At 36.5% G+C, this 11,436-nt stretch overlaps 1 protein-coding gene across 1 annotated transcript; it reads right to left on the reverse strand.

The window, feature by feature from the left end:
- Window positions 1-627: 627 nt before the first annotated feature.
- On the reverse strand, window positions 628-3,179 carry LOC104213872 (universal stress protein PHOS32-like). The gene is made up of 4 exons (XM_009763429.2): window positions 2,819-3,179; window positions 2,610-2,719; window positions 1,807-1,925; window positions 628-977 (listed from the first exon to the last, which is right to left on the reverse strand). The coding sequence occupies exons 1-4, from the start codon at window positions 2,991-2,993 to the stop codon at window positions 878-880; spliced, it is 504 nt and encodes a 167-aa protein (XP_009761731.1). The 5' UTR covers window positions 2,994-3,179; the 3' UTR covers window positions 628-877.
- Between the last annotated feature and the right edge of the window lie 8,257 nt (window positions 3,180-11,436).

The following is an 11,436-nucleotide window of genomic DNA, read 5'->3' on the forward strand; positions in this document are numbered from 1 at the left end:
CTTCACGTAAATGTTTGCTCCTTTTGTTTGCCAAAACTAAATGGAGATCGTCGTATGTGTAAAAACAAACAACTAATCTTAGAAGTTGTTTTTAAATTTAAAATTGTTTATGAATAAATTTTATAATTTCAAAGTCAAGCTTTCAAAAATTTCTTTAATAAAAGCTCCCTATATACTACTCCACAATCCTCTCGACTCTCTCTTTCTTTTTGTTTTATGCTTACTTTTATTTTTTTTTATTTTTATCCTTTTTTAATATTAGTTTTGATTTATAAAATTATAATTCTATTACAAAGTATTTTTATTATTAAGCTAACTATAGTGTAATTTAATTTAAAATTTTGGTGCACCTATTCATTGAAAGAAAAATTTATTAATTTTTTTAATGTTTGAACTCCCTTGATAAAATTTCTGACTATACCATTATATGAAATTAATTGAGATACGAATAAATTAGTTCTGATATGTAATAAAAAGATTAATTCTCGGCCAAACTTGATGCAAGGTTTTGCTTTTTGTTAATATCGACCCTTCATGTTTTCACAGTATTCACTTATCACAGGGAACTTCACATTTTTCCCCAGCTCACAAGTGAAACATTCAGCATTTGACAAAGACAAATGTCCATAACGACAAACAAGAAACCAACAAAAATCATATAAGATGATAAATTCAAAATATAATACAACCCCACAATTGTCTCTCATACAACACTCTCAAACAAAAGCCAACTCATACCAATGAACCTGATAAGTATATCCAAAATATATATACAGAAAACAAAACAAAAAAAGAAGTAAAAGTACAAAATGGACATAAGAAAATTTATCCAAAAAATAAGCAATTTTTTTTGTTTTTTTTTTCAACAAAAACAAACTTAATAAGATTTGTTTTTACTTTGAGGGCTGGCCTTCACAACTGTGACAGGACACGTTGCATTTTGTACCACGTGGTTGCTCACACTTCCAAGTAACATCCTGCAAATATATAAGCAGTTGCAAATTAACCCCATATTTGATAATTAAACCGACGCCTTATTTATTCTGATAAAAGATCACTACAACAATTAATTCTAAATTATTTTAGATCGATATTATTTTCTGGTTCGAGTCGTAAAATCAACTATTAACGTTTTAGGATAGACCGTCTATAATATACTCTTTGAAAATGGTCCTTTCCCGAATCTATGCAAACGCAAGATACTTACCACTCTTTTTTTTATACATCAATAATGAAATCAATTTTTTTTAGGAGGGGAGCCTTGGCGTGTAAAATTGCTACCATGTAATAAAAAAATCACGCGTTCAAACCGTAAAAAAGAAATGCAGGATAAGACTGTGTACAATAGACCCTCGTGGTAAATCTGAACCCTCATATACATGGGCGGATTTAGGAGGACGAAAGGGGATTTACTCGAACCCCCTTCGCCGAAAAATTATATTGTATATATATGGCAAAATCTATTTTTTTATCTCTATAGATTTTGTTTTGAATCCCCTTGATATAGTCTAAAAGCATAGCTTAGTGGTCAAGGGGGTTCAAAACCCTTGTAAGGTCATTGGTTCAATTCCCACTAGCTACAATTTCATTTAACCTTTTAACCTTTTTTCTTTTTTGAACCGCCTTAGAAAATCATGCATCCGCCATTACGCGTATAATGAGAGCTTAGTGTATCGGGTTTTGAACCACCTTAACGAAAATCCTGCTTCTGTCATTACTCGTATAGTGAGAGCTTAGTGTACCAGATTATTTCTTTATTGTTTAGGATGCTATATTGTGTGTGTGTGTGGGGGGGGGATAATTTACCTTTTAAGGACTCCTAAACCTCTGCTTCCAAGTACAAGTGAATCAAGCTTCAGATGTTCTGCAGCATCACAAAGCTTCTCCCTTGCATCTCCCCAATAAACCTTTGCCACCACTATTACCTGTAGTTTTTAATTTACCAACAAATTAAAATTCACAAACTAATAATTAAACAATCCTTAATTTTCTTAACACAAGCTCTTCAAAATAAGAAAAATATTTTAACTATGGCAAAATCAGAAATTCTAACACAAGCTCTTCCACAAAAATAGTTTTTTTTTCAAAGTCGAAGTGTTTCACCAAACTTTTAAAAGGAAAAAAAAGTGATTTGAGTAGAAGCAGAAGCAATTTTGGAGAAGTAAAAAAAATTAACTTTTCTCCAAAAGTACTACTTTAAAAAGCACTTTTGAGAAAAATACATTTAGGATCACTTTTTAAAAGTTTGACCAAACACTAATTGCTGCTCATAAATGCTTTTCAAATTAAATAGTCAAACATAAACTACTTCTCGCTAAAAATACTTTTGAAAGAAAACACTTCTCGAAGTGAACTAATTTTTGAAACTTGGCCAAACAGATTATTACTTGTGATTTAAAGCAATTTTAAACCTCCTTTACCATTACACTTAAATGGATTTAAAAAGTTAAATATAAATAAAAAATATTTATCGTATTTGTGCAATTGAATCCTCTTCATAGAACTTAATTTCACTTAATTTCTCTACTAATCTAAGGACACGTGTTGTTGGTTAAGTTATTGCGAGAAAGAAGAAGAGGAAAAGAAGAAAGAGGAAGAATTAAACTTACTTTTTTAAGCTTGGAAACAGTGTCAAGCATATCAAGAACCTCTCTATCAGGGTTAAGTCCATAATACTTAGACACATTAATTTCTCTAAATTCATCCAAAGGTATTAAAGCTGCAAAATATATAAAATAATTAGCAACAAATATATTTTAATTACAAAAATAAACAAATTAAAACTTCTTTAAATAAAAAAATAAAATAAAAAACTTACGAGATCCAGTGTCTTCAAAGAGTTGCTTATTAGTAGGCTCAAGTTTAGAAGAAACAACATGAATAATTATGATTTTATCACCTTCTTCTATTAAATTATCAATTGCCCATTTCAGTGCTATTTTGCTTGTTGCTGAATAATCCATACCTATTCCTATTGAACGTGCTTTTGCCATTTTTTTTCTTCTTCTTCTTTTTGTTTCTCTTTCTTTGTTTCTTTTTCTCTGAGTTTTCTGTATTTAGCTTGTCGGATTCTTGTATTTATATGAATTTCTGGTTTTGGATTCTGATAATTTAAAGAGTAGAAGTTCTTGAAGGGACTAGAAGGTGGAGTTCTTTATGTTCAAAGTTAAAGTTATTCTTCTCGTTTCAAATTACGTGTCGTAATTTAAATACACTAGAATTTAAAAAGTTTTTTTATTTTGAAATTTATAGTTTTAAAAATATTATGCGACTATAATTTTTTTAAAATTTATAATTTTAAATATATTATAATATTTATATATGGATTAAAAGCTTGTCATTAGCAGTAAATTAGAAGTTTTAAATTATTTTTAAATTTTAAAAAATTATTCTTCTTCTTCGACACTCGAACCATTGCCCCTTCAAATTAATTTAGTAGGGTCTCCAAACAATAACCTACCAAGGCCTTTTAGGTTTGAGTCAATGTGGGCTAGCCACCCGCCCTTTCCTAACATCATCAATCGGGCATTCTCAGATCATTCCAACCTCCTTCAATCCACTGATTCCTTCAAAACAATGGTCACCAAGTGGAACTGGGAAATATTTGGAAACATCTTCCACCAAAAGAGAAAAATCCTAGCAAGAATTTCTGGAATCCAAAAATCTCGTAACTACCAGTTCAGTAATTACCTGCTACATCTTGAGACTAATTTGATTACAGAGCATAACTTAATCCTAAAAACGAAGAGGATTTCTGGAAGCTCAAATCTATGATTAGTTGGCTTAACGAGGGTGATGCTAGCACTAAATTCTTTCACACCTCCACCCTCAATAGGAGAAGAAGGAACATAATCCTCTCGAGAATGGAAACTGGCTCCATGACCAGAAGGATATCCAAGCAACCATATTGGGCTTCTTCACTGATCTATATACTACATCCCACTCCCAAGCCCCTGTGGCTTTCACCAACCACTCCATATGTCCCCCATTTTGTATGAATCCCAAAAAGCTTTCTTAGACATACCTCTTGAATTGAGTGAGATAAAAAAGACAGTCTTCTCCCACAAACCCTTTATCTCCTGGCCCTGATGGCCTTCACCCCTTTTTTACCAAAAATACTGGGACACAGTTGGTGACTCTGTCACAAACTTCTGTAAAAAATGCTTCTCTTCAAGTTCTATGGATGACACCATGAACCAGACTCTATTGTGCCTAATCCCAAAATGCTCCCAAGCTTCAATGTTAAAAAGTTTTAGGCCAATTGGATTGTGTAACACAATATACAAGTCCGTCACTAAAATCACAGTGAACAGAATAAAGCCTATCTTGCCTCACATCATTGGGCCAAGCCAAGCCAGTTTCCTTTTCAATAGGAGAGCCTGTGATAATGCCATCATTGTCCAAGAGTACATCACTCACTTTAGAAGAATGAAAGGGAAACATGGCAATATGATCCTCGAAACTGACCTAGAAAAGGCCTTTGACACACTGGAATGGTCCTTTATTAGAAACACTCTTTCTTATTTCAACTTTCCCCAAGGTTTATCCAAACTCATTATGTCCTGCATCAGTTCCTCCTCCATCTTCATTCTTGTCAATGGGGGAAAACTGAACCCTTCAAACCTTCAAGAGGTATCAGGCAGGGAGACCCAATGTCTCCCTACCTCTTCATAATGTGTATGGAAAGAATATCAAGATCAATTGACAAGGCTGTTCTGGATAATCAGTGGCAACCCATACGTATAAGCAGGCCTGGCCCAAAAATATCCCATCTTTTCTTCGCAGATGACCTAACCCTCTTTGCTAAAGATAATGACAAGAACTGTAACACTATACTTTCCATTATGCAGAATTTCAGTGAACAGTCAGGTCAGAAAATAATCTAGCAAAGGCAAGGGTCCTGTTTTCCTCAAACACCCCACATGACTGTCATACCTCTTTTTTCCTACCCCGAGAGGGGGTATAAGGGAGTTTTTCCAATTAAAGTGACAATCGAAATGAGATTATTTATTTATTCAGAGTGACCACTTGATATAATTTATGGTGTCCAAAGTCACCGGTTTAAAATCCCGAATCGAGGAAGTTTGACTCTTATTTATGGTTTGCGAACACAGAAATCCGGGTAAGGAATTCTGTTAACCTGGGAGAAGGTGTTAGGCATTCCCCGGTTCTGTGGTTTTAGCACGGTCGCTTTGATCATACTTGGCTTAATCAAATTGTCTAATTACTCATTTTATAACCTATGTGTATTTGCTTTAAGAAATTATCTTGAAACAGGTCACACGTACGTGTACTCGTTTCATTTGGTGCGTCACAAATCGTGTCACGCGCACGTGTCCATAATTAACCATGCTTTATTGTTATTAAGAAATTTTTGGTCGAAGTTGCGTGAACGCATACCTCGATTTATTTTAAAAATCATAATTATGTCACGTGAACGTTGTCACACCTCCTTTTTCGCCCGCGCCCGCAAAGGCACGTAAAAGGAAGTTTTTCCAATTAAAGGACAATCGAAACGAGATTTTATTTAAAGATTCAGAGTCGCCACTTGGAAGATTTATGGTGTCCCAAGTCACCGGTTGAATCCCGAATCGAGGAAAAGATTGACTCTGTATTACAGTCCGCAAACCAGAAATCTGAGTAAGGAATTCTGTTAACCCGGGAGAAGGTGTTAGGCATTCCCGAGTTCCGTGGTTCTAGCACGGTCGCTCAACTATCATATTCGGCCTGTTTATTTGATTTTAATATATGTTGAACCTATGTGCAAATTTTAACTGTGTACCGCTTTTATTATTATTATTTTTTACCGAGAATTGCAACATCATGAAAATACACCTCGAACCACGTCACAATCAATGTACCCGTGATTACCGACATATTTCGACTTCGTTGAGATTTGGATTTGGGTCACATAAATATGCATCCGGATTTAAGAAGGTAATATTATTTAAAGTACACACTTAAAGAGACTAACACGTTGTTATTTAGGGAAATGGCCGTGAAACTCGCTAAAAGGCCTCTCCCAAAATCTATGTATTTTAATATGTACAATTATCGAGGGCCCCGTAGTTTGCAACTTATTAGGCGAGGCACGCCTCGTTTATTTTAAGGATATCCTAAAGCGACTATGGTTCTCTATTTACTTTTATCTCTAAAGATAGAGAAAAAGGCCTAATTAATTACAAGCGTGCAATGTCCCAGCTTTTGTTGTTCGAACCAACAACTTAACGATGACGCACCTCAACGACAATGCATACCTTCATTTAAATCGACCGACATGAACTCCAAAATTCCTAAACCAATTTATCATACCCATTATCTGTTACGAACTATGGGTTTAAATGCACCGATTTAATGTAAATGAGCCTTTCTTTTCTTGACTTCTAACTGATTTCAACACTAATCTACCAACAATAATTCAGGTTTTGCTTACTATCGAATTCAGAAACTGTTATTCAAACGAAGACATCCTAATACACTAGCATGATTACTGATAAAATTATTAGCGAGTAGGATGAATATTACTAGATCAGCTTATGAATTGAAATCCTATTACAAGTTCATTACCCTTTTAACCTGACATTAGTCTAGATCCTCCTATTGCTGATGACAATCGAGTTCCTCCAAACTGATTCAACAATCCCATTTCACAAACCTATTGAACTGACTACATTTTATGCCATTCCAAGGGTTCAATTTAACAGTTCAATGTTATACAATGTTTAGCAGACAACCCACCTTAAGAAACAATTTTGAAGTATTCAGAAGTGCAAAAGATGCAAGGAAACAGTCCTGATTTTTTTTAACACTCAAAATAGAACACTCTCAAACAAACTCTCAAACTACTGGTCTCAGGACAAAGACAGCCTGTTTTCACTCTCTAAAAACTGAACTCTTTTTTGATTTTAAGATCAACCTGTTCTTTGCTCTTTAATTCTGAATTCTTAGTGTCAAAACTCCAGCCTAACCTTACTCTATAACTCTGACCTTTTTCAGATTCCAAAAGCCCCTATCCTCTGTAAAAACTCCGACCCTAAATCTGTCCTAAGTGACTTTATTTATAACCAAACACTGACCTTGCCCCTCAACTTTCAAAAGCACTTTGGGCAGAATTTTCCCACTAATTCTGCCCATCATCTCCTTTTAATTCCACTAGTATATGTTTTGTTCTCCACTACACTTGTCTTTTCTTTATTTAAATTCAAATAGGTATGGGCACCTATTTCTTAATCCATTTTCTTTAAACCTTTCCCCTACCATTATGTCTTGTTCCCCATTAGCACTAAATAATTGTATTAGTTTAATGATATTTTAGTACCCTACTGTCAACCCACATAAACTAGCCAATTTCTGAACTTTTCAATCCCCAAAATACCCCCTATGTATTACTGCCATGCCCTAAACTTCAATCGATATGTTTTCTAAGTTACAAACCTAACAACTGATTTTTCACTGATCACTAAAGTACTACAGCTATAACCAATTCACAATCAAATTCAAACAATGATTCAATCAGAATTGAAGCAATACGAATCACATTGTTATCAGGTTATTTAATCAGAATTGAAGCATGTAAAACACATACAATCAATAGCAAATAAGAATCGAACAGGCATACAGGTGATTCGAATCGTATTGATAGAAAACAGGGATTCATAACAAAACTTAACTAATCGACGACACTCATTCAATCGATTATATAGTTTTATCACATTCATTAACCATGACCAGAAAAAGTTCGACCAAATAAAGGGTCATTGAAGACGGACAGAATCAATCGATAAAAGAAAATGAAAAGTCAATAAAACTAAACTAAAGTAACCAGAAACAAACACAAAAATGGAGCAAACAGGAAAGGGGAAAATACCTCAAGAACTCGGGACCTGGACGACCCTGATTCAACCTCAAACTCGAACTATTTGAGGTCGAAAGGACCTTAATCGAGTGTTCTCAACTGAGAACACTTCAACTAAGGTCAGTTAAACACCCACATTCCCTTAAACTTCAGACAGAAACCAGTTTTGATTTTCTAGGGTTCTTACGTTTCGATTTGGGGTTCGAGTGTTTCTAGCCAGATTCGATTCAAACCAAAGGTGGTTTGGGCACGAGGGAGGTCATGGGGTGTCAGGGTGTGAATTTGGGCTTGGTTGGGGTAGGTTCGAGTTCTGCTCGAATCTTCGATTGAAGATTCGAGAAGCTGGAGGTTGATTCGAGGCAAACGGTTAACAGATCCATAACGAGAGTGGTCAGGGGGTGCCTTGGTGTGAGTTTGGGACTGGTTGGGGTGGGTTTCAAGTTTGCTCGAATCTTCAATTGAAGATTCGAGAAGCTACAGTCTGATTCGAGCAAAACGGTTAAGGGATTCGTGGAGAGGGTAGTTAGATGCTCTAGGGGTGTTAATTTCATGGTCATCGACATTGTTGCCGCCGGCTTTCAGGCGAAGGGGTTTCAGGGTGACTAGCGTTTGGAGGGTTGTTTGGTTTGTCTCTGAAGGAGACGATGAACAAGGGTGTGGCTTAGGGGGGGGTGAGGTGAAAGGTTGAATTTATATACGGAGGGGGTGGTTTGATCCTGGATGTTGGATCAAGCACGATCAACGGCCTGGATCAATTCACTTAACAGGCACGACGTCGTTTGGAATAGTACTGGGGCAGTTTGAATCGGGAAACGGGTCGGGCCAGGGAATGGGTAAGGGGTATTGATCTATAGCCGTTGGATATGGCTTGATTGAATGGCTGAGATTTTTGCCATTGAGACGACGTAGCTTGGTACCTATACTACGTCGTTTTAACATCCTGTGAGAGAAGCTGCCTGGACCGGGCTTGGGGGGAAATTTGGGCCTGATCTTTTGGTGTAAAATAATGGCCCAAACCGATTTCACTCTTTTCTTTTTCCTTTTAATTCCTAAAACCAAAAATTCCTAAATTAAATTGTAAAACCAAGATTATTTAAAAAGATATTAATTAACCCTTAACAACAATTAGCACAAGATCAAACAAAAATAAAATCGCACAATTAAATAATAAAAATGACAAAGCTACCAAAATTCATATTTTTGTGATTTTCATTCTTTAAAATAGGACATGGTTTAATTAATTCCAAAATGCGTAATTAAATCCTAAATTCACATGCAACACATATTTTTTGTATTTTTCTCATTTAAAGTAGAAACAAACACGCGCAGACAAAAATACAAATAAATCACAAACAACACAAAACCATTTTGTTTTTTTGAATTTTTGGGAGTAGTTGTTATAGGATAAAAATCATGTGCTCACAGCTGCCCCTCTTTGTCCGAAAACACAAAAGGTTTTTGTGCAAAGATAAAGTGAGCGGATACGAGCAATTTTTTGCCCGTTGGAATACTCCGTGTGAAGCATTTTTGAAAAGATTTAACCGAACCTTTGCTTCAATGGTTTCCTACATATCCCTGGCTAGAAGGGAATCAGGTTAATATAGTTCGGGAAGTTTTGGTAGCTGGGACTACCATGGGACTGCCTTTTGCTGTTACTGCTGCTGCATGCTGTTGCTACTGCTTTTCGATCTCCTTATTACACCATGCTAAAAAGAAACAAGAATCGACTAAACTATAGTCTATGAATTACAAAATCTTATCTAGATCTTCAGTCATGCTTTTGCGTCTCTTGTTGCTTTGACGTCTTGGTGATTGGTGTTTCCTCTGACGTTTCTTTCTTTCTGTCTTGACTCGTAGTCTTCTTTTGATTGCCGAATTTGAATTGCTTATTTCCTTTTTGTGTCGAATTATTTTTCCTTCGAAGCTTGAACCGCCTTCTTCTGACTAGTGTTGCCTTCTTTCCGACTTCTGAACTTTAACTTATGCTGGGGATCTTTGTCGTAACCCTTCGCTCTCCGGGCGGGCTCCTGACTTCTACTATGACTCCATTCTCCAGGCGGTCTCCTGACTTCGACTACAACTTGAAAATATAACAACCTCCATTCTCCAAGCGGGCTCCTGACTTAAACTATTTCTTAAAACATAACACCTCCATTCTCCAGGCGGGCTCCTGACTTCAACTAAAATATAACACCTCCATTCTCCAGGCGGGCTCCTGACTTCAACTACTTCTTAAAAATATAACACCTCCATTCTCCAGGCGGGCTCCTAACTTCAACTACTTCTAAAAAATATAACACCTCCATTCTCCAGGTGGGCTCCTAACTTCAACAACTTCTTAAAAATACAACACCTCCATTCTCCAGGCGGGCTCCTGACTTCAACTACTTCTTAAAAATACAACACCTCCATTCTCCAGGCGGGCTCCTGACTTTGACTATTTCTTAAAAATATAACACCTCCATTCTCCAGGCGGGCTCCTGACTTCAACTACTTCTTAAAAATATAACACCTCCATTCTCCAGGCGGGCTCCTGACTTCAACTACTTCTAAAAATATAACACCTCCATTCTCCAGGCGGGCTCCTAACTTCAACAACTTCTTAAAAATACAACACCTCCATTCTCCAGGCGAGCTCCTGACTTCGACTATTTCTTAAAAATATAACACCTCCATTCTCCAGGAGGGCTCCTGACTTCAACAACTTCTTGAAAATATAACACCTCCATTCTCCAGGCGGGCTCCTGACTTCAACTACTTCTAAAAAATATAACACCTCCATTCTCCAGGCGGGCTCCTGACTTCGACTATTTCTTAAAAATGCGTTTTATTGATGTTGCTCCTTCCTGCTTCCCGAACCATTTTCCTTCTAACTTGAATCATCTTCTTTCAACTGCTTCCCTCAAAACTGGTGTCTTATTCCTCCGAAAACTGCTGGGGATAGCACCGGTGTTTTATTCAAAAATATGTGATTTTCCTATTTCAAAGACTACTTCCTTTGAAGCTGACGCTTTCCTTCCACTGGAATTACTTCCCTCCGACTGGTGTTTTCACTTCTCTGAAACCTGTCGGCAATAACACTGCTGGGGAATTATCTTCCTTCTTTAAGACTAGTTACTTTCCTCCCTTTAACAATGGTGGGGATGACACTGATTCACGGACCACTACCCTTAAAACTCAGGTTATCTTGCTTCTTCCAAGATTGCTTTCTTTAAAACTTGTATCGCCTTCTCTCGTATACTGCTGGGATTTCACTTCCTTCACTACTTGTGTTATCTTCCCTCCTTGAGTGGGTATCTGATTTCAAGAAAATTTTTGCAATGAATTTTTTTGCCCTAGCTTGATAATCTCCTTTGTGGCCATGTCTTCCCGCTGTCAATAACATTTCCTTTCCCTGCTTCAAATTAAAGAAAAATTTGTTAGTTTAAAACGTGGGGAGTGGTCGTGCCACTCCTGCTGGGGATGGTTTTTCCCCTTTTCCTTTCCCTGCTTTGCGTTTTATTACAAAACTTGCTGGAGATAATATTATTTGCTGGGGATGATATTCCTGCCGGGGATGGTTTCTCTTTTCTCTTCCTTCC

Source organism: Nicotiana sylvestris, chromosome 4 (assembly GCF_000393655.2).
Source record: "Nicotiana sylvestris chromosome 4, ASM39365v2, whole genome shotgun sequence".
NCBI classification, from domain to species: domain Eukaryota; kingdom Viridiplantae; phylum Streptophyta; class Magnoliopsida; order Solanales; family Solanaceae; genus Nicotiana; species Nicotiana sylvestris.